Raw genomic sequence first — 24,323 nt, 5'->3', positions numbered from 1 at the left:
GTCTGTTAAGCTCTATGGCAAGACAGTTTCATGGTGCAGTTCACATTGGGAGAGATGCAATGGTGCGAGTGTTTTGACAAACCTAATTTAACACGAGATTTTGTGTGGTTGCAGAGGCAGTGTGTCACAGGTGTGTTACATGCCAACAGATGAATGCTGGAAAGAAAACTGCGGTTGCTTTGAGTCACATTGGGAAGTTGGGGAGTCCATTTAATAGGATTCAGCTTGATTTCATCAGGATGCCTAGGTGCAATGGGCTGAGGTACATTTTGGTTATGGTGTGTCTCTTTTCACGGTGGGTGGAATCATACACGACTAGAAGGTGTGATAGCCTCACTGTAGCCAAGTTTTTTGCTTAGAGAGTTGATTCCGCTGTTCGGGTTTCCAACTTCATTGAAATCGGACTGAGAAACTAATTTCCATAATGAGATCATGAGCTGTTGTGTACTGCCTTGCAAGTTAATCTGAGATTACACTGTAGCTACAGGCCGAAGGCGTCTGGCAATGTAGAGCAGGTTAATGGAACCCTAAAGATGAGAATGGCAAAAGTGTGCTCATCAACGTCACTGAGTTGGCCTGATGCGTTGCCTTTGGTACTGATGAGTTTGCACAGTATCCCACATAAGAGGACTGGAGTATCCCCGCGTGAAATTTTGATGGGGAGGGCGATGCGCTTGCCTGCAGTGCCCTCTGCGGCATTAATAAACATCACCGATGATCCAATTCTTGACTATTGCAAAGGGTTGGCTGACGTGGTCTATTCTGTGTCTCACCAGGTTGAAGCTGTGACTGCCCCGCTTTTGCATGACCTGTGTCCAGGGGACTGGGTCTTGTTCTGCAAACAAGTGAGAAAAAACGGTCTTGATGCCAATTGGCAAGGTCCATATCAGGTGATCTTGGTAACGAGCACTGCTGAGAAGTGCAGAGGCTTACCGATCTAGGTTAATGCCTCCCATACTCGCAGAGTTTCAGGACACTTGGAAGAATTGGATCCTCTCTCCAAAGAAAATACAGCCATAGCTGCAAGGCCACTGGGGAGGGCAAGCCAAGCTGTCGGGGTTCCTGACAAGGATGGTAACCCATCAGGTCGAGCTGAGAGAGGTCACACTACACAAGGCCGAGATATTGACTTTGATGGGAGATCGTTGTGAGTGGTATGGAGTCGCACTCAGCTGAAGAGTCTGGTGTAGAAGTTGGTCGGGTTCAGAGAAGGAGAGCAGAGGTCGCAAGGGAATTGTGGCCTGTGAGACAGAAGAGGCAGAACTTGAGACTTGCACCAGAAAGAGATCTTGCTCCAGTGTCTGAAACGTTTGAATCAGAGCAGAGTGACACAGAACAAGCCCAAGGGAGCTTGAGGAGATCGAGGAGAGCAAGAGTACCATGCTGGAGATACGCTGCTCCCGAGTGGACTTATCTGGTTACAGTACTGATAATTGTGATTAAACTGTTGGTCCCTGGAGTAGAAGCCAATGGAGTTTTAACACTGACTGTGCCCGATCCTCCGAGACTGAGTTGCTTGTGAAGGTTGATTTTGGAAGACCTTACATTTCTGACTTTTGGGTATCAGCCATCAGCCCAGGAGATTTCAGCGTATCATCTAGAGCTTTTGCAGCGCGTCATTGAAGAAATTGGCTCTGAACTTATAATGGATGTAAATTGAGCTGTGAAAAGATTATGTTCAAAAGAAGATAACCAAGGCCCAAGTGGAAGAACAACAAAATTACTGACTTTTCCGTAGAAGAAAGAGGGCTAAAGGAATCTTTGAATTGTGTAAATAATTGTGAAACTAACTGTGAAAATTGTTTCCACGACTTCAAGGAACTGTGCATGAAATTTGTCGTTCAGCTGTGAAAGGCAGGGAAAGAGAATTTGCATTGATCCTCTTGCTGTCGCAACATGAACTCATTTGAAAATGGAGTCTGGAAACACGGAACATAGAAATAAATGTGTGATAGGTACACTTATAGTAGGAGTAATAGTAGTAGGAGTAATCATAGTTATTGCAATAGTCATTACCATATCCGTTATAGGTTCACACGAAACAGAAGTCGAGGGGGTGGGAGTACATGAGACATTCATGCCTACCACTTCTAGTACAAAATAGGGTACATTAGGAGCTGACAGTGCTATTATTGATCAGGCTAGTCACTTGTTGCACGTAGATTTGACAAAGGTTGATTATACATTGAATGCTTATGTGATGCTGTTGTATGAATATGTGAATACAACGGATGTGAGAGATTGCTATGTGTGTATGCAGTTACCTGAGTCAGTTGAGGAGGGTATCAGGTACCACCATTTGCCTCTGACGTATGGTATACTTTGTAGTTTCCTGCTTAGCATGTTCTATGGTAAAGGTCATTACGAGTACTTTTTTTCGAATTATGATGTAGTGCTTTCAGAGGTTCCAGTGTATAAGCACCTGAACAAGTATGACTAATATAAGCAAGAAGAGAGAAAAGGAAAGTATATCATAACTACTGTTACATTAGACACAGCTTATGCACATAGACCTTATTTTGCATGTATGTTAACTGACATAGAAAAGAAGTTTGTAGATCAATTAGAAGATAGGCATAGATTACCAGCACTTAAACTTAACAGTAGAAAGGGAAATTTTGAATGGACCAAGAATGAGTTAGCTCACAAGGCTAAGGGAAGTTATGGTCTAATAGCTTTAGACTGGGAACAATGAGGGAAGCTTTGCATTAGACAGGTACAGACATATTATGATGAGATTGTTGTGGGACAGATTGTGTGTGATCACATCTTCACGATTGAGGGCACAGCAAAGAAGTTCTTACAAGAAGCGGTACAAGTGGTGCCAAATGCGTATATTGTGTGTGGGAAAAATGCATATTGGATTGGTATGGTACTTGTTATGTGGCTGTTGTTTCCGAAGATATACCATGTGGAGGATTTGAAGCCTTTGGAGGAGAAGTCACCACATAGAGAGAAACTTGATGCAAGCGCAAGGGTGATTAAAGGGAATGTGTTTGGAGCATTGATACTGAGTCTGGGAGTGGTTTTAAATGGTGTCAAGATTAGAAAGTTGTCAACTATAGTGGATAAGTTGTCAGTCAATACAGCTCAGTCATTACTACTTGCAGCTGGAGAAATTATCTCGATAAGAGCTATGGTGTTGCAAAACCGTCTTGCTTTAGATGTGTTATTAGACAAAGAAGGTGGAGTCTGTAAAATGCTGATGGTTCAACAGTGCTGTACTTATATTCCAGACCATAGTAAATATCTGAGGAAAAATATAAGTAACATTACATAGATACACCATGAGATACATGATTTGGCAACAGAGGGAGTTTGTTCCAAGGTTGGTATAGGGTTTGGAAAGATTGGAAGTTGGTTTTCAAATCTTGGAAAGGGAATTCTTGGGTATATTCTGAAGTCAATAGTCATAGTTGTGGTTTGTGTCATCCTTTTGATGGGAATGGTGAAAGGTTTTAAGTGGCATAGAGCTAGACAAATTGAGAATTATCTTAGACAGCGTAAAAGGATATTGGAGAGACTGCAGGACAGTTACTATGAGAATCTTTAGAGATGTTTCGACAGGGAAGACTGGCTACGACTTCTTTTTAGGTCAGTTCTTTCTACAGGGAGTATGGTGAGTGTGGTGACACTAGTCATCAGAGGTGGAGATCTGATAGAGCGCCAATTGCTCTGTCATTTGTAGGGGTGTATTAGAATTATGGGCTGTCCGCACTCAGATATAATCTTTTATCATGTTAACATTTGTGTCATTAGATCGTGTACTGTAATAACGTGTAAGGTGAAGAGATAGACATATTTTCGCATAACTTGGAGAAATCTGCCTTTCAATTATGTAGGATTAGACGTAAACCTTTCTGTGAAAAATTCTACAAGTGACTAAGGAACGTTATAACTCGTATGCTATCTAACGCATTGATTTAAATATGCTCAGTAACAATGATCACGTATACGTGCGCTTAATGAAATTACATGCTGGTTCTTATGTTGGCAAAATTCTGTAGGCTTGATGTGTATTTCTCCCTGCTGTTCTCAAGTCAGGGTCGTTAGTAGAATTCATGTGTCTGCAGAACTTGTTCTATCTCGCATTTTCTGTTGTAGGTGGAGAACCGTATCTTTGTTAGTTAGAGTAGTGGGGCATATTGTCATGAACTGCGTTAAAATTATCACTGCTTTAGCGGCAGGAAATTGCAGCTAAAGCGGCGATAATGGACTTGATATTACGCCCTTGTGAATTCCCATAGAAGCCCATGTATACACCAGAACATGGGCCTCTATGGGAATTCACAAGGGCATATTATCAAGGCCATATCGCCGCTTTAGCAGCAGTTCCCTGCCGCTAAAGCGTCGATAATTTTAACGCTGTTCTTGATAATATGCCCCAGTGTTTTTGTTTTAGGAGTTAGGCTTAGGGAGAAGATATATTAAACTGTGATGCTGATAATGTGGGACGGTGTTGTCTCTCACTGGAGAGAGCCTGAGAATCAAGGTCATTGAGCCAGGCCTGTTTGCATTGCTGCTGGATGGAAAGTTAACTATGAGGAGGTGTCTTGCTTGGATAGGGTGATATCAAGTGGCGTTGAGGGAAGTGTCATACCAGTTTTGTGTTGGAGTTAGGGACAGAGTCCGGGGTCTTCTGCCTTGCCTCGAGAGAGGAAGCATCTTAGAACAAGCTCTGTAGATTCATGCTAACTGACCCATTCAAAGTGGGGATGTCACTTTAGCGATAGAGTAGGGATAGACTAATGCTTTTTACCTATGAACCGCCGATGATGGGGACATTGGATGTCAGAGCGATAAACTTCTGTGTCCTGATTCTTGAATTAGTTATTTTGTGTATGCTGCATTGTCTTAACTGAACCCATAGGTTTGGCTTTGTATTACTTCAAATGTATTTCTACACCCTTGTCTTGAGGTGTTTGTATGTCCAGCTGTGCTTGAATTTCTAATCCATACTAATATTATAAAGAGAGAGCCCAAACCTTTGAGGCGGGTAATCTCAGTAACCACAGCACCAATCACAACATCCAATACAGCGTTGGAAAGGGCAGTTGCAGCAGAAGGACACAGGCTATGCAGACGGCCACCATATACATTTAAAAAAAATTAATAAAAAAATTACAATTTCAATATTTTTAAAAACATTTTCTTTCAATTTATATTGAAAATATGTAATGTAATTAAAAAAATATCTAAAAATAAATACTTTAAAACAATGTAGTAAATTAGTACAAAAAAATAACAATTAATACATTTAAAAATTATGATTTACAAAACCTTAGAAATTCACTGAAAAAACCATAGGTTTCAGCCACGTTATAGTTAGGAATTAGCATTTAAAAAACCTTTGAAATTCACTGAAAAAACCATAGGTTTCACACAAGTTATAGTTAGCTGGACATTTCACTCATACAAAACCATTGAAATTCCCCCGTTATAGTTAGTTCAGCTAACTATAACTCGCGCACCCGCAATGCACTGCTGATGATGTCACATATTACATCATCCTTGTGAAAGAGTGGCAGACCTCCTCTCAGCGTAATATAACCTTTGATATACACACCTTCAAAAATAGAAACTAAAATTTTCAAAAAAATGGAGATACTAATACCAGTTAGAACAACCTATTCAGTAATTCCAAAATCTACATACACATCCACTCATTCACCAACAGTTCTATGTAGTCACTCATACATGTACTCACTCATCATATGTACTTATAAACCTATACATCCTGTTACACACCGATTCTCATCCATACAGTTACTCACACACATATTCACACATGCAAATAAACTATCTAACATCCATTTACTTGCATATACAGCTATACACACAGCTATACTACACTTACTTTTACAGAAACGTACACATACTTACTCTCTTAAACAATCACTTATAGAAACACAAACTTATTTATACAGGAACTCTTCCAATCTCACACTCTCACGTATAATCACTTATATACATCAATACTCACATATAGTAAATTAAAGCATATGTAGTCCATACTAATATTATAAAGAGAGAGCCCAAACCTTTGAGGCGGGTAATCTCAGTAACCACAGCACCAATCACAACACCCAATACAGCGTTGGAAAGGGCAGTTGCAGCAGAAGGACATAGGCTATGCAGATGGCCACCATATACATTTAAAAGGTAAAAGAACCATGCCAGCAAAGTAGTCCCTTGTGGGCGTGTCTGCGTTGTGCTGTGGGCGTGGGCTGGGGGCGTGACTAATGCTGGGGGCGTGTGGTACGGCCATCAGATCGTGGGCTGTGGGCGTGTGCTGGGGGCGTGACAAACGCTGGGAGCGTGACAAACACTGGGGGCGTGTGTCTGCCCTTCATGCCATGTGAGTCGTACATACAAGCGCCAATTACATTGCTGCGCAGCATCAAGGGGCATGCTGGGGGCGTGAGAAATGCTGGGGGCGTGTGTCTGGCCTTCATACCATGTGAACGCCATTGCGCCCCATCAAGGGGCATGCTGGGGGCGTGAGAAACGCTGGGGACGTGTGCTACGTTCTGCCCTTCATGCCATGTGGGTCGTACATTAATCAGAAGATCGTCTGCTGTGGCCGTGTGCTGGGGGCGTGACAAACGCGTTCAGCTGGAGGTGTGGTAAGTAACGTTACTGCAGCCTCTCCTGCACGCTTTTACTGAACTCTCTCATTCAACGAAATTACAAGCGCCTGCTACCATTAACCAGGGCTCTAGCCGTGCTCAGGCGGCAGATCAGTACACTAATTACACGCACCTGATAACATCAACCAGGGATGCCGCTGGGCCTCAAGCGGGGGAACACGAGCCTGCTAACATCAAACAGGCCTGCATCTGGGCCTCAAGCGGGGGAACACAAAAATGAGCGTGTCTGCAGGGACAATTACTGCAGCCTCTCCTACTCGCTGTCACTCAACTCTCTCATTAAACGGATTTACCCGCGACTGATAACTCTCTCATTCAATGACATTACACGCGCCTGCTAACATTAGCCAGGGCTGTAGCCGGGCTCAGGCGGCGGATCACTACACCAATTACACGCGCCTGCTAACATCAACCAGGGCTGCAGCTGGGACTTCTCCATCCCGATTCTAATGAAACAAAAAATGTTGTCTACCACGAGATTCTAAAATAAATTGCCCTTGCCAAATACACACATTACACACATTCTATTTCATACCCGGACAATGCCGGGACGGGCTGCTAGTAAACTAAATAAACTTTGAATCAGGAGTAATGGTTCAGTGGAACTATAATGTGTAATTGGCTAAAGATAATTTCTCTCCACTCCACACTTCCAAGCAGATAGCAAAGAGACATCGGCCAGGGGTTCCAGAGTAAGTCTAGAACGTGGAACCTGTCTCTTTCACTATTTCCAATGCTAATTTTTAGATCTGGTTTGAGAGTGTAGCTGTCTGCAAGATATATTATTAGCAATTGTTTAAACTACACAAAGATTGATTGGGCTTTGGATTCACCCACAGGAGTATTACTCTCTCACCTCATGCTATTGTCTATTTGATGTAAGTTCAACCTTCCTGGAAGGGGTTTTATTTGAATGCATGAGGGACTATTTTACATCTGAAACACTATGTTTGTCACATTTATTTCTGTATCTCTTCTATGCATTCTATACAGAGTACAATGCTTTTTTGCATCCTTTTCCAGCATTGGCAAAGATAACAGGGCAGGTTTTAGTGTGATAAAAAAAAACAGAAATGTGAGGAAAGTGTATGATTTTAGCTACGGTTTGAGGTTTGCAGGGCATTCCAGGATGGGAAACGTAGGGGGATTCACATACGTCGCACCATACTAGACTCCCTTGGTTGTCTAGTATTGAAAAATACCTGGGTTTTGTAGATATCTGTGGGTGGTAACTAAGCCCATGCCCTTTTGCATGCACTAAGCCTACGAACACAAGTCAGGTATAATTTTTATTCAGCTTAGGGTGGGAACACATAATAGTAGAACATTCATTATCATCAAATTAATTTTTCTCCGTTCTTGGCTTCCAAACTTAATACAGTCTGCAAGAAAGAACATGTTTTGCAAAATGCCTTCTGAATCACATGATAATATGTGTAACCCCAAATTCAGAGTCGTACAAATCACCACTATTCTAAACTAACTATCTTGGGAACATTTCAAAAGTGTATAAGCTTCCCTCACACCCATTTTCTATTCATTAGATTTTACCATATGAATTGAAGCATAGTCAGACTATAATGAAAAATCATTCCAATCTGCAGCTCAGGTGTTGGCTCTGGGTATTCTGTGTGTTAGACCACCAACAAATACTATATATCCTTGTATTCCTATAGAAATGTCTAACCGATATAACATTACATTACTTTTGTAATTCGGTCACAAGGGCCACAAATTACAGATGAAAATGTTGTCATCTATTTCTATTTTTCCTATTCTTTTACATTGTTATTTATTTCAATGATTAGTTTCTCGGAGTGAATCAGAAATGGTATACACACCGGGGGCCAGATGTAGGAGGCCATTTACCGACCGGTAACGTCCGATTTCGGCCGATACCGACCGGTAAATGGGTGTTTGTGATGTAGGTGGCCAATTTTACCGAATCGGTAAATTTACCGAATCTGTAAATTTACCGAATAGGTAAAATACCGAATCGGTATTTTTACCGATTCGGTAACTGCCAGATGTAGGTGGGACTCTTCTGAGTCCCAAAGGCCTTACAGATTCGGTATTTTACCACCCAATCCAATTGGGTGGTAAAATACCGAATCCAGGTGTGCATGCACATGTGTGCATGCACACCTATGCCATGTGACAGACAGACATGCCCTTAGGGCATGTCTGTCTGCCACATGGCACACATGCCTGTATTTGGGGTGCTAGAGGGTGTCAAAGTGACACCCCCTGCACCCTTGCTGGAATCGGTATTTACCGAATCGGTAAATACCGATTCGGTAATACCCATTGATTCCTATGGGCTTTAATGCCCATAGGAATCAATGGGCATTACCGAATCGGTATTTACAGAATCGGTAAATACCGAATCTTAACGATTCGGTATTTACCGATTCAGAAATACCTACATCCCCCCCCCCCCTCTCTTTGACCACTTCTTAAATACCGAATCGGTAAAATTCTGTATTTAAGAAGTGGTAAAATAGAATTATCTACATCTAGCCCATGATCCCTTGCTGAATTCTGAATTGTGTCTCGTTTTTGTACATGTATAGCTTTCCGTGTTCACCAATGGGCTTCACGGCTGTTTCCACCACAAACGGCAAGTAAGTTAAAAGCACAAAAAATAGGAATAGGAAAAAGGACCAACAATCAGAAAAATGCAAAGCTCTGCTAAAAATATATTTTTTACAAGTCTTGTTTCGCCTGAAAGCTAGGAGGATGATGATATTAACACAGCAAAGCTATTGTTAATGCCAATTTCAGAAGATAAAATATGCTCTTTGCATAGCACTTTTTTCCATTTTTCTAAAAAACTAAATGTTGCTATATTTTGAGTATATTCTTCATTCCCTCCAGCTGAATCCACAAACTCTCTGTACCATTATAAATATAATGCTCAACATATGTGGAAACATTAGGTATATTTGTTACGGATACCTTTCGTGGCAAACATTTTGAAAGGTTAAGTGAAAAGCGCACCAAATATCAAAACAGGCATTGGCAAAGCCAATCCATTTGGCATTAGTTACCAGCATTTTGGCTTTGCCCGTACTTGTTTTGTTTTTATCACTGCTTTTGCAACAGTTTATTAATGGTGGAACTGCTGGGTCTACACCAATATATAAAAAGAAATCCCTGAACGCAAATTTAAGTGTTAAAAAAGCACACATTGCGATAGTAGTTTCTGGTGCCCCGGGAACTACTTGGTGATGTTTGAATGTGCTTCTTGAGAAACAGCAGCATGCCATCAGTCACAGGGAAGTTTACCAATGACTGAAATGGGCTGACCAATTGCTGTATTCTGAAGGAAAACAATACAACAAGCCAATGCAGACAGACAGACAGGCAGGCAGGCAGGCAGACAGACAGACAGACAGATAGACAGACAGATAGATTGAGTATCTATCATCAGACCTAAAAATGACAACACTGAAGCAGGGAATGTTTCAGTGGCTAAGGTGTTAAAGCCCAACGTATTGGCTTTGCCACAGATTGTTGTATGTTGGGGTGATGGCAACTGGAATTACGCTGCAAGGGAGCACCAAATGATGTTGCAGGTTCACTAAATTATGCTACATGAAAAGACAGGTAATGCAGCATAATGCAGCACATTTTGTGATAGATTTGGCCTCGGTGTCAGTGTAGTAACCAAATGCAGCAATAAAGAACTGAGGGACATATTATCAACAAGTAGCGATATTTATCGCTAACTAAGCTTAGCAACATTTTTTTTATCGCCGTGCTTCGCCTGATTTTATCGCAGAGATAACATGCTATTAGCAACGTTTATCTCAAATGCGATAAAATTTCATGCGTTAGCGGCGAAATGCGTGAATATCGCTGGTAATCCAGCAATATTAACGCATTATCGTCTATGGGGACTTAGCCAGAATATCCACCTCCCATTGGATATAATGGCTAAGAACTGGTCTGAGCAGGCGTTCGTTTTCAGCGACATTCGCGCTTAGCGTGAATTTTTTTATCGCTACGCCTACCTTGCTATTAGGCGATAGCGATGTTAGCGACTGCTTTCAGTCGCTAACAGGTTGGGTACGCCCACTTTGCATGTCATTAGCGATAAATATCGCTAACATGCAAAGCGGGCCCCAAACCTCTCGCTATCGCCTACAAACTGTCGCTAAATGCTGTTAGCGACAGCTTGCTAATAGTTGCAAAATTTCATATCGCCCGCCTTGATAATATGCCCGAGTGATGACCAGTCAACAACCTTTGCGAGGGGCCTTCCACTGTGCAGAAATACGACGCCCCACATTTTAGCAACTTTTCATCCTTATTCAGCTAGAAGCAGGTTTATTTTCCTTTTGTTAAAATCGGCAAAAAAAAGCAGGAGTTGGTGGATTAAGTGGCAAGTGTGGCAAATCCATAATCATGCGTTAAACACCGCGGCCGCAGATTCGTATAACTCAGTTGCATGGTTGTGGACATTACGCTATTTTATTATGGTGGGAAGTTCTGGAAATGACCACGAGATGGAGCCAAAGGATGCTCAAAACATAACCTGACTAACAACATAACCTCATGGTCGCTCTTCAGAACTAAAGTGATCATATTTCTGCACGTAACAGGGCGGCGATCCTCCTGGAAGAAGACCATGTCGTACGAAGATATCCTGCGACCATTTAGAGAACCAGCCCCAGTGACTTGTCCCGTACAGTCCAGACGGTGGCGCGGGCCACAAGTCATTTTTACGGAAGAAAGTCACGCTTTCACTTTCCCCCCCAAGGCAAATGCAGCCGACGTGCAAATTAAATGTTAGAGGGTTTAAAAAAATATCATTATAGAAAAAGATGATCTCCCGGAAATGACGCGCTTGTATAAGGGCTTGCAGTGTCCCTTTGGAAATGTAAACAGTCTGCAACCAAACTTGTATGTCTGCATTGTTATCGTATTTCTTTCCACCTTCAGTGTTCAGCCCCCATTCTCTCTGTACAGTGAGCGTCTGTCCCATGAAAAAAAGGCCTTTAACTCTACGCTAATGACGCAATCCACCCTCCCCCACTGCAAGAATGTAGTCATCCAGAGAGGAGCCTCCTGTGCCCTGGGAAAGTGTTAAAAGGAGCCCAGCGATGGATTCACGCCTGAGCTAGAAACGTATTCTTAGCAAATGTTTCCAGGTCACCGTGTGAATGTTCCTCTTCTTCAGGTTGCCGTGTGGGCGAGGTATGAAACCGTGTGTCACTCGGCAAGCCTGCCTGCCACCTGGCCACTGTGAAACCCACGCTTCCTACATAGGCAGAGCTGCCAAGTCTCATATTGCTCCATCTCCTCTGCAGAGTCCAGTGCTTGCAGCCTTTTTGTCCACCCCCTAAATTCTACTCTTTGCCCTTTCCCTGTCTAAAAGCCTTGTGCAAAGCTCTCTGACCACTACTGTGTAATTCTTTCTCCTTAATGCCTGGTTTACTTACCAATATTGCCTTGATTACTTACCGATAATCTTCATTACTCAGAATTGTATTCTTGTACCAATCTTGTATTCCACGCTCCCTCCCTGAGAGCAGCATTATTGACAATGTTATTTTTTTTGCAGTTTTATATAGGGCAAGCTCGACTGAAAGGTATTGGAGCGCTTTACACGAGCACCAGTTACATTACTTAATGATACCTTTTTGATTTCTTAGAGATGGGGAGATTAATTAATTTGCCCTGAATCACAGGATTTTGAAGCGGCCCCAGTGCTTTAAATTTATTTTATTTTATTTTGAAAGTTTTGTATAGCGCGAACAAGATCTTCGCAGATATCAGAGCGCTTTACAGAGGAGGGGAGCATGTATACGCAGATACATCAATCATGTTAACAGTACATTGAAGTGATATCATAAAACAATCAAGTAAGTCAATTTCAAAGTCAAAAATAAAAATACAAGGGTTCGAACAAGTAGTACAGATGAGTATCGAGTCTTTGTAGTTTTTTCTCAGTAGTCGTTCAAGTGTATTTAGCCATGAGGATCGCTTTTACTTCTCTCTTGAAAAGTATGGTATAGGTGATGAGCCTTGTTTCAGGGGGGAGCGAGTTCCAAATCCTGGGAGCCATTCCTGAGAAAGAGCGTTTATAGGTTTTTTCCTTGCGGAATCTTTTAGGCTTTAGCAAAAGGTTGTTTGTGCCTCTAGTGTTTCTGGAGCCTCCAGAAATCGTCAGCTTCTGAGCGAGGTATCTAGGTGAGCTCAGGTGGACAGCCTTGTGGGTCAAACAAGCTATTTTCAGGTGTATTCTGGCTTCAAACGGCAGCCAGTCCAATGATTTGAAGTCAGGGGAAATGTGTGAGTGTTTTTTTGATCCAGTGATAAGTCTCGCTGCGGCGTTTAGAGAGGCTCTTATGGGTGCCGTAGTAGCTAGGGGGAGACCGCTGAGGGCGGTGCTGCCGTATTCTATTCGAGGTATGACTAGTGATTGTACCGCAGTCTGGAAGTCTTTGGCTGGAAGGAAAGGTTTAAGTTTCCTAAGGGTGTTGATTTGGTAGTTTGCTCCCTTAGTTGCTTTGTTGATGTGTTCCTGCATGCTGAGATTGGTGTCAAGTGTTATGCCCAAAGATTTCGCTGAGTCCACGATGGTGGGTTGAACATTGAGCGCCGTTAGGTCTTTAAGCCACATTTGTGCGGTAGTGATCTTCGCTGGAGGTGAGATCAGAAGGAACTCTGTTTTAAGGGCATTGAGTTTGAGATGATTAGCGGCCAACCAAGATTGGGTGCTTCTGATCGTTGAGTTCAAGAGCGTGATGTCTTTGGGTGATTGTAGTTTGAGATAAAGTTGGGTGTCATCAGCATACATGTGGAAGTGTACATTGGATTCTTGCAGCAAGGTGGTGAGAGGTTCCATAACTAGGTTGAACAAAGTTGGGGATAGGGAGGATCCTTGTGGTACGCCTAGTGATACGGGTCTTGGTGCGGACATCAAGTTGTTGCTCTTGAATTTCTGCGACCTGTTTTGCAAAAAGGAAGTGAACCATTTGAGCACAGTTCCAGATAGGCCCATTCTTGTGTTTAATAGTTCGAGTAAGCTCTCATGTTTGACGGTGTCAAATGCGGAGGAGAGATCAAGGAGGATGAGGAGGCAGGTATCGTTATGATCTAGGATTTGGAGGGCGTCGTCGATTATGTGAATCATGGCAGTTTCCGTACTGTGATTAGCTCGGAAGCCTGATTGATGAGAGTTGAGGAGATCAAATTGAGTAATGTGTTTAGTCAATTGTATTTGTGCGCATTTTTCCAGCAGTTTGGCCAGAGTCGGAATGTTGGTAATGGGACGGTAGTTGTTTAGGTCAGAGGGGTCGGCTGTAGGTTTCTTTAGCAAAGGTGTTACTTGTCCAACTTTGAGGGAGTCGGGAATGATCCCTTGTTGAAGTGAGCTGTTGATAATTTTGGTCCAGAGTGGAAGGAGCGACGGGGTAAGGACTTTGACAGCGTTAGCAGGAAGGGGGTCCGTGAGGTGATTGGATGGTTTCAGAGTGCTGAGCAGTTTGCCAATTTCTTCTTCCGTGTAGGTGACAAAGGTTGACCAGGTTGCATTGTTTTTTGGTTTAGTGGGTGTTATGCGGTGGGGTTTGGGATAGAAGCTTGCGTCCATGAGGAGATCATTCTTTATGTTGTCAGTTTTTTGGTTAAAGAAAGAGGCGAAGTCTTCGCAGGAGGGAGCTTCGCATATAGTGTTGAGAGGTTGGGGTTGTTCTTTGGTTTGTGTTCGGATAAGCTCAAACAGCTTTCTCGGACGATTTTTGGCTTGGTCGAGCTGACGGCTGAAGAAGTCTGATTTTGATCGTTTTATTTTCCTGAAGTAGGCATTTCTCTTTTTCTTCAGGTTTTTTAAGTTCAGTGCAGAGGGAGCTGATCTCCAGGAACGCTCTGCCATTCGCATGGCGCGTCTATCGTCATTGAGACTCCCGTCGTACCAGGGATTGGAGATTTTTGTGGTGGCTTTTTTTAGCTACAAGGGTGCGACTTCATTAATTATTGCGGTCATATTGTTAAGATAGTGATCAGTCAAGGATTGGACGTCCTTAACGCCAGCCGGAGGAAGTAGTAAGTTGCAGCTGTTGGGGGGCAGAGAGTTTGAGTTTAGTTTTTTCATGTCTCTTTTCCAGACTTTGGGCCTGGCGGTTTGAATAGGGTTAAATTTAACTTTTTCATTGATGAAGAACGTGATAATATGATGGTCCGACCAGTCACACGGTTGGATAGATTCGAGTTGGATAGAGGCCTCTTTGGAGATGATAAGGTCGAGGGTAGAGCCTTTCTTGTGTGTTGGACTGTTGCAAATTTGTGTAAGGTCAAGGGCGTTAAGGAAATTCTTCAGACCTTTTACCACCGCATCATTATGATCGTTCCAGTGGAGGTTGAAGTCCCCAAGGTATATTTGTGTGAGTTGCCGCCCTGAGTTGGTTGAGATCATGTCCATGATTTGTTGGGAGAAGGTGAGGTTGTCACCGGGTGGGTGGTAAACGCCGTGAAGAGTGCAGATCGGTTTGCCCTCACTGATAATATCTAGGCTGATGTATTCACAGGACGTTGGGGAGGGTAGGGGAGGGGAAGGTACTTTCAAGACAGAGAGGTTGCTCCTGTATATACATGCGATTCCGCCACCTTTTTTATTGCCAGACCTGTCAAGTCTAGTGATGTGGTAGTTGGGGGGAACCAGAATGTCCATTATAGGTGTAGAAGATTCTGTTAGCCATGTTTCAGTCAGGATGATTAAGTCAAGATCCAATTTTAGGATGAGATCGGCGATAGCGGCGGAGTGTCTAGCGGCTGATCTGCAGTTTAGGAGAGTGCATTTGAGACGGGGTGTGTCGAGGGTGGAAGGGTGTTCTAGAGCGAGGGGGACTTTACTCAGGTTACTATGAATAGGGACTCTGTTGTTCAGTGTGGGGGGTCTAAGGGGATTGGAGTGAATCGTAGGTATGGCAGTGAGAGTGTCGGGTGTGTTGCTAAGGGGAGCTGAGTCATAGGAGCGGAGGAGGATGATTGTGTCTAGGTCCGAGAGAGGGTTGCAGGAGCGATGGGGGCGGTTTTCACGATTGAGAACAGGGATTGAGGTCCAGTGCGGTGGGGGTCGAGTGCGAGAGTTCGCCGCCCGGGTGGAGGACCAGTTGGGAGGGGAGGTGATGTTGGAGGCGCGTGAGTGGTGTCTGGGGTGTGTGCTGAGTAGTTGTTTGATGATGTGAACGTCTTGTTTGATCTGGTGGAGGGTGTTGGGTGGGGGGTGACTGGAGTGTGATAGACAGAGTAGTTGTTGTTTGATGATGTACATGTCTTCTTTGAGTTGGAGGAGTGAGGCCGTAATGTGGTCCGCAGTGGGACATGTGTTGGAGGTGGGGATGGGAGGGTCAGGCGTGGATGACATAGGGGAGAGGTTGGTGGTGCGGATGAGAGTATTGGTGGTGGGCGTAGAGTGCAGGGTGGAGGATGGGCGTTTATTAGTGGTGGCGGGGGTGGAGGTTGGGTAATGGGGGGTGAGCCTGGGGGGGAAGTGGGATTGTAGATGGGGTCGAGTTGAGTTGATGGAGGTGGCGTGTTCTGTGTGATTAGTTAGTGGGAGGAAGTGGGGGCTGAGAATGGGTGGGGGTAAAGGGTGGGGTTTGCCTTTGTGTGTGTCGGTCTGATGTTGATCTAGAATAGGCCGGTTGCGGGAGGGAGCTGTGGCATCAGGGGTGAGAGGAACGGGGATGAGAGGAACGGGGATGAGGGCTGGTGTGTAGTTGGAAGGGGTGGGGTGGTTGTTGTAAGAGGGAGAGAGATCTATGTCTGTGCTTGAGGGATGTGGGGTAGCTACGGTAGGTGGGAGAATGACTAAGGTGCCGGGAGTAAAGGGGTGGTGCATGTCTTTTTGGGTGGGGGCTGTGGTATCGGGTGGTGAAGGGGATGAGGGCTGGTGTGTGGGGGGAAGGGGTGAGGTGGTTGGTGTAAGAGGGTAAGTAATCTATGTCTGTGCTCGACGGGAGGAAGGTAGATACGGTAGGTGGGTGAGTGACTGGGGTGTCGGGAGTAAACGAGAGGTGCATGTTGTTTTGGGGTTGGGCTGGGTTAGAATGAATGTGGTTTGAGGCTGTGGTGTCAGGGGTGACGGGAATGGGTGTGGAATGGGAGGGTGACAAGGTGAGGTTGTAGGGGGGGAGAGGGTGCCGCTGGAATGTGTGGGTGAGGGATCTATGTCTGTAAATGTGGAGTGCGAGGTAGCTACATTAGGTGGGTGAATGTCTAAGGTGCAGGGGGTGGAGAGAAGGTGCGTGTCGTTTTGTGGTTGAGCTAGGTTAGAAGGGTTGTGGTTGGGGGCTGTGAATTCAGGGGTGATAGGCCTGCGGGTGCTATGAGTGGGGGTCCGATGACTGGCGAGGTGCTGTTTGAACGTGGGGAACAGGTTGTCTAGTAGTTCCAGGTTCTTGTCTGTGGATTGAATTAGGATAATCCCGTTATTGTATATAGTGATGGTTGTTCTGCCCGGGAAGAGTTGTGATGGAGTGATGGAGAGTTTTAGGCCATGCGCGAAATTCCTGGAGGTGGAGACGGTGAGTAAGGTGCGGAACGTGTTTCTCCATTGGGCTCTGCGTGTGGTGTGGAAGATAATATCAATGTTCAGTGAACCATTGACTGGTGAGAAGTAGGTGTCTGCACAAGGAGTTTCAGGGTGGGACCTCAGGAAGTTGTGTTTAAAACGTTTAGCGGCTTTTTTAGTGAGTGAGGGTGGGTAGTTGATTTTGTATGTGTGGTTGCCGACAGGTTCCATGATGGGAGGACAATCTAGGTAGGTGTAGGAGGGAGGGTGTAGGAGGGAGGGTGCACTGTCCTAAACAGTTGCAAGGGCCTAAAGTGATACTAGTGCGTGCACAGTAATGCTATGCGCAGAGTACCGCTGCAGACAATAATAGTGAGATAATTGGGAGTGACACTAGTGAGCTGCCAAGGTATTTGAGGTAGTAATTGGTGCATACAAGATTAACTGACACTAGTGAGTTGCCAAGGTATTTGAGGTAGTACTAAGGTGCATACAAGATTAACACTTGAGATGGGTGCGAGTTGCACAAGTATAGGGTGCGCAATAAGGATATAAGGGTGCAGAAAAATGCAAGCAGTTAACACATATGTGGTAGTAATCAGTGTATACGGGAAGGGACAATGTAAGTGCAGGTTACATCAGTGACAGGTCTATGTGAGAAAAACGACAATACATTTTAGGAATAGGAGTGAGGAGTGACAATAGTGAGTAGTCAAAAATGCGTAAGGTACAGGAGTCTGTGGCAGAATACCATTGCACACACAACTTATATGAACCAACAAGTGACATTAGTGAGCAGCAACGAAAAATATATGAGGTATAAAATATGAAATATAGCCCTGAGAAAAATACTTGAATAAAATAAACTAACTGTGCAGACCATAAAGAATATCTAAATCGAAGGTGCCAATAGTGAGTAGTCAAAAATCAAAAATATGAAGGTACAGTGAGTCTGTGACAGAATACCATTGCACACACAACTTATATGAACCAGCAAGTGACATTAGTGAGCAGCAACGAAAAATATATGAGGTATAAAATATGAAATATAGCACTGAGAAAAATACATGAATAAAATAAACTAACTGTGCAGACCATAAAGAATAACTCAATCGAAGGTGCCAATAGTGAGTAGTCAAAAATATGTAAGGTACAGTGACAGAATACAATTGCACACATAGATTAGATGACACAGATTAAATGGCACAACAAGTGGCATTAGCGAGCAGCAAAAGAAAAAGAAAAATGTATGAGGTAGCAAACGGTGCATTACCGTTGACGATAAAGTGGGACGTGCAAGCTACCGTTAGGAATATATAGAATATAATGCTACTGTACGAGGCAGTAATATATGGGTAGCAATTGCAATTGGTGCAGAAAAAGTGAAATGTGCTGGAAACAATCAGGAATATAATAATACATATCACTGTGAAAAACAGACTATCTAAATCCGACGTGAAAAACGCCCAGCTGTGTAAATTGTGCAACCGATAAAAAGTAGTCTGAGAGTCTAAGAGGCCTTAGGTCTTTAAGGTCGATGGTAGAAATGACTAGACCATGATGGTCTCCCCAAGATAGACCAGCTAAGATGGCCGAACCGATGGGGGAGATAGAAAATTATTGGTCCTTTGTCTGTTGTTGTTACTTTGGGCTCAGAGCAGGACCATTTCACTTTCTATTCAGGCAGGCATTGCTCGTAGCTTGCTGGTATGGAAAAGTGGGGGAGTTAGAGCTGTAGAGCCTCGTGGACATCAAAGGTACTAGCGAGGATTTATTTCTACAGATTTATGGCCCCATGTTGCTCAAGGAGGTAGCTTACGAATGTGAGCAGTTTTATGGCCCCAGCCATTTTGTAAAAAGGAGGTAGTCTAAAAAATGTGCGCAGGCGGGTGGGGTGAGATAAATACCTTATGCCTCCCTAAGCGTGTTGGTTTTGCCAGCAGGTTTTGTTGTACTGCTTTGATCCAGGTGTGACGCAGATAGATCGGACTGTAGTTATGTGTTTGCCTCGATGATCCAAACCTGTATTTCCCTGGGGGGGGGGGGGGCTCAATGACACATATCCACTCCCGGATGGGGGCGGCTCATGTCGGTCCTCCAGCTCTTGTTTGGCTCCAGAGCCCAGATCAGCAGTTCCCCAGCCTCTATACCTTCCCATCCGTTTCCCGGTGCTTCCAGGAGCCGACTCCACTCAGCCGGCGTCCTTCCTGGTTCCGAATCCAACCTCCTATGCTGTGGTGCGGGCGGGAGGGGGGTGTCCGCCGACGTCTTCCGGCCAGTCCAGGCACCGCGATCAGCAGCCTGCGCCTTGGAGCGGGTGGGAGGGGGGCCACTCTCCGGTGCAGTCGACACGGCGGTAGCCAGAACTCCCCGCGGGGTCATCAGGGATGGTGTTGGTTTCCCGGCTTCAGAGTCAGAGTTATGCGTTCCACTGCGGCGGCCATTTTTGGAATTGCGCGATTCGGTGGAACGCACGCCGGGTTTGATGCTATTCTTCTTTGTTTGCCAAGAAGCCGGCGCTGGTCACTAACTACAAATTCCAGGGCTACTGGGCGGCGATCCTCCCGAGGCTCGAGGCTCGACCAGCGCTGGAGCCCATCGATCGGTAGATCTATTGCTCCGATGCAGGGATGGGGGAGGGGGTCAGCTTCAGGTCGCTCCACAACCCACCGTGGGCACGGGACTCGACGATGGCAAGAGCCCTTTGCGTGATCACAATCGTGCTGGGGGAGCCTCAAAGCGACGCATCAGAGTGCCAACTCTCCGCAGGCTCGGGGCATCCGATTCCCGTGTTCAGCAGACGTCCGTTGAGAGAGGTGATGTCTCCAGCTGACCCAGACTGCGACGGGTGGCTCCAGCCTTCCACCGGACAGGTATGAGGAAATAAAACGATTCTGGTTACTCCTGTTACTCTTACGAATTCGGTTCCGCGGAGCAGAGGGCGCTGACAGGGATAAAACCCTCTAGAGGGATCCCAAACACCAGGAGCTCTTAGCAGGCTCCTGCTCCGGTGGCCATCTTGGCATGCATTCTGCATTGCATAAATGGGCAAGTACTCACCGGTACTGAGTACCTGCACTTCCAAATTTTCTAGCCGTGAATTCCGGCACTTATCTTTTGTCAGGGAGAGTCCCGGTACCCCGATTGATGGCATGGCAGGCTAAGGTTTGGTATCGCCTCCAATGCGAGACAAATGCTGCTCTGCTTCTGCATCTCGCAGTCGCACTGAGCCCCTGAAGTAGCCTTTTGCAGAGACGATGCTAACGTCCAGTAGCGCCCATTAGAATTTCCCCACACTGTAGGAGTTGGGGATGTCTTGCTTAGCGCTGTGATGAACAAGACAGGGTCTAGGCAGACCCTGCCCTGTTGATTATGCATTCAACAACCATTCTGCTGAAAATGCTTTAGGCTCCCTCTGTCAGGTGCATGAAATGGCCTGGCCTGGGGCTGCTGGTCAGTAATCCCGTCCATTTAGGGTATTGCACCGGCCATACTAAAGCGAGTGGCAGTTCAACACAACCCTACATCTTTCCCAAAGCCGGTTTTCTTATATTTGTTTTTTTCAGCAAAGGAGCTGCTTTCTTTTGTGTGGCCCATCAAACCTAAAGGCTGCATTTACATGATAACAGAGACGGAACTATAGGTGTGAAAGAGCCCTGCCCAAAGAGCAATGAATAGCAGGGAACACGGCAGCACTCCAGAAATGAACTCCGGTGACAACTGTAAATGGATCTGGTTGGGGGAACCCGAGATGAACATGGAAGGGGGGGGAGGAATGTAAAAAAGTGAGGTGAGAGCTTAAGTTAGAATTGCCACTTTTTTCAGATAAAAATACCAGATATTTGTTCAATTTTGAAATGGGTGCTTAGGAATTGTATTTTAACACAAATTCAAATCTGCTGTATTTCTTGAAGTAATTGGTTTAGCTATTGATGAACCACATGCAATTTCAATCGAATCACGTCTTTTAATGCCGAGAAGTCTGATCAATAGAAATAAACTAACCATTAGCCTGCAATTTAGTTTGCAGCAGAGCGTGTGCACACACTCACACACACACACGCACACACTCACACACACACACGCACACAGTCACACACATGCACACACACAGGCACCCAAGCGCGCGCGCGCACACACACACACACACTTTTTTGTACGTTTGAAGTGAATAAATGATTTATGCTTTTATTTACTGGAAAAATATCAATCCTGATTTAGCAAAGTTTTTTTTGCAAGCAATTCTTTAAAAATACAGGCCTCAACAGTAAGGCTGCTCTATCAACACAAATAATGAGATATAGGACAACAAACGACAGGCCAGGTGGCAAATTTAAGGTATGGATACATCATGGAGGGCAGAAGAGGAGGCAAGTGGGGGAAAAAACAGTGACAAAATGTAAGAGACTTGTGGAGAAAGTAAGCGAGAGGTGGCAGTAAGAGGGGCAGAACCAGGGAGAGAAGGTTAGAGGCTGGGTAGAAATGAGAGGTTAACTGTAAATGGAGAGTAGATGTGGATGTGAAGACACTAAACCAGAAATAGACAGGAAGAGCCTGGAAGAGCCTGGCTGTAGGGAAAAGAGCTGGGGCAGTGCTTTAAATGGGCCAGTACCAGTAGCGGTCGGCAGTAGGTGTTTCTGTAGGGCGGTGACGTGGGCAGGGTGGGGGGAAATAATGTATGGATTACGGAGTTTTACAGGTAAGTAAACATAAAAAAAAATAAAAAAAATTTCGTTGCGCGTACTGCATCACATTTGGTGATGCAGTGCGCGCAACGAAATTCGTTTTATTTATTTAAATGTTTACTTACCTGTAAAACTCCATAATCCATACATTATTTCCCCCCACCCTGCCCCTCCCCCTGCCCACGTCACCGCCCTACAGAAACACCTACTGCCAACCGCTACTGGCCAGTACTCACAGGTACTGAGTACCGGCACTTCTTATTTTTAGCACTTCGCTATTGCCTAGGGGAGTACCAGTACTCACGAAAGGTAAGCTCATTAGCTGCTAGTGCTGGTGAGCACTAGGCTGTCCGAGAAGAAGCTGTCTCTGACAGCCAAGGCGCTTCTGTAGTCCTTAACTCAGCCGCTTTTATGTACATGTCTGCTTGTTTCTTTGTGTGCGTGCACGCTTGAGGATAGATAGCATTGTGCCAAACAACAACAAATAACGATATGACATTAAGAAGTTGCAAATATTACAAAACAAGGACATTTTTTAACATATTATCCTATTTGGCTTTCATTTTGTGTAATGATTTGACTTGTTTTGTTAACATAAATGCATTTCTGTAGTGTTTTGATATGTGCTGCAACTGGTATAGAAGTCATTATGGATCATCATATCTTGGCCACTCGCCACACCTCTAGCTCATTTTAATGAGTACCTGCACTTATATTTTCCCATTTAAAGCACTGGCCGGCGCTGAGAAGGGAGGCAATAGGGATGCACAATACAATCGACACGCTTGTTTGGGTTCCGCATCGAATAAACAGCTCTAACACCCATTTTGTAAACACAAGAAAGGTAGATAAGACAATTCAAGCACTTGTTGTGGAAATGCTGAACACGGTGATTCTCTTACTGTGCTTTCTTGTCTTCTTTCTTTTCAGAAATATGAATGCTATCTAGGGAATTACCTTCTTTGGTTGGGTCCTTTTCTTGGAAAATGTCTCTACTAATAAAAAAAAGTTTTATGAATTAATTACATGAAGTTTAACTAATGAAATATGCTATTGTACACATTTGTAATCAAGGTTAATTAGAGTTCTTGGTATAATGAACGGCTCAACATCAACTCCAAACATTCCCAGAGCCACTAAAAGAGAAACCTGTACCCTGCCCTCTGCCAACCTTCATATGGGGGCCTCACAAAGAAAACTATCTTAGGCCCTGAGTAAGATACACTCAGAGAAAGGTGTGACATTTATCGCCCCCCCCCCCAGGGGTTGGAATTATCGGTGCAATTACTGCCAGCAACATGGGGTCTACAATTCAGCTTTTGATGTTAATGCACCAAAATGCACATGTCCAGTTATTTACCGGGCAGTTCCCATGTTACATTTTGGTAGAATCGATCTGTCTGAAGTACGGTGCTGCCGTTCTACACACAGTACTCATAGTCGCGACACATGCCGTAACTGGAGGCTTGGCCCATATCACAATTAATTAGAATAGCTGTAATCGGGACGTAAATCGGAATTTGCCTTACAATATACCTTATACTGAGCTGCATTTAACTATATGACCCATAGCCTGTCTAAAATGGAGCCCATCCGAGTATTAAACTTAGATTTCATACCTAAATTTGGGAGTTTCCAGTGGAAATATGCAGACAGCGGGCCAAACAACTAACCATAGTATTTGTCCCACACTATTCAAGCACAGCCCCACTTGTAAACAGTGTCAGCAGAGCATGTTATGGTAGCGTGTTATGGTTATAGTTTATAGGGCTGAATCTGCTTACCCCTTCTGCGTATTTGGTCCTAATTCTGAGGGATGTATCTTGCTGACTTTCTCCGCAGCCACCAGAAGTTTGAGTAGTGCTTTTTCCAAGTTAGCAAATGTCTGCCTCATGGAACCATCTTTGAAGACACTTGCAAGCAATAATGGTAGCTGTAAAGAGACAGACTTTATTCCCAAACATACAATGTTGTCATTGATTGTATATTTAAGATTGAATCAGTCCTAATCAGTTTTTTGGACCAGCAAGAGCTATCACACCTGGAACACATGTTTAACTTTTGAAACACTTAAAGAAAGATAAAAATAGACTAGCACCCTTCTAGAAAACCATGGGAGGGAGGGTGGGGCAAGCCAGAACAGACAACAATGGAGGGAGGGAGGGCGGGGCAAGCCAGAACAGATAACTATGGAGGGAGGGAGGGGCAAGCCAGAACAGACAACTATAGAGGGAGGGAGGGAGGGCGGGGCAAGCCAAAACAGACAACAATGAAGGGAGGGAGGGCAGGGCAAGTCAGCACAGACAACAATAGAGGAAGGAAGGGCGTAGCAAGCCAGCACAGACAACAATGGAGGGAGAGAGGGCAGGGCAAGCCAGCACAGACAACAATAGAGGGAGGGAGGGTGGGGCAAGCCAGAACAGACAACAAATGGAGGGAAGGAGGGCGGGGAAAGCCAGAACA

General features: G+C 44.5%; 1 protein-coding gene across 2 annotated transcripts in view; it reads right to left on the bottom strand.

The window, feature by feature from the left end:
- The window catches only part of CPED1 (cadherin like and PC-esterase domain containing 1), a 320,213-nt gene that overhangs the window by 206,754 nt on the left and 89,136 nt on the right, over window positions 1-24,323 (bottom strand). The window contains exons 4-5 of one of the 2 annotated variants that reach the window (XM_078680455.1): window positions 23,645-23,793; window positions 22,818-22,855 (exon numbers count right to left, since the gene is read on the bottom strand). In XM_078680455.1, the coding sequence (XP_078536581.1) occupies window positions 22,818-22,855; window positions 23,645-23,793 (187 nt within the window). The remainder of the gene's footprint in view (window positions 1-22,817; window positions 22,856-23,644; window positions 23,794-24,323) is intronic. The other variant, XM_078680463.1, reaches the window with a different exon arrangement.

Source organism: Lissotriton helveticus, chromosome 1_1, assembly GCF_964261635.1.
Source record: "Lissotriton helveticus chromosome 1_1, aLisHel1.1, whole genome shotgun sequence".
In the NCBI taxonomy this organism is placed as follows: domain Eukaryota; kingdom Metazoa; phylum Chordata; class Amphibia; order Caudata; family Salamandridae; genus Lissotriton; species Lissotriton helveticus.
Note: the sequence above shows the minus strand (reverse complement) of the source record. Positions and strands in the feature narration are given on the sequence as shown.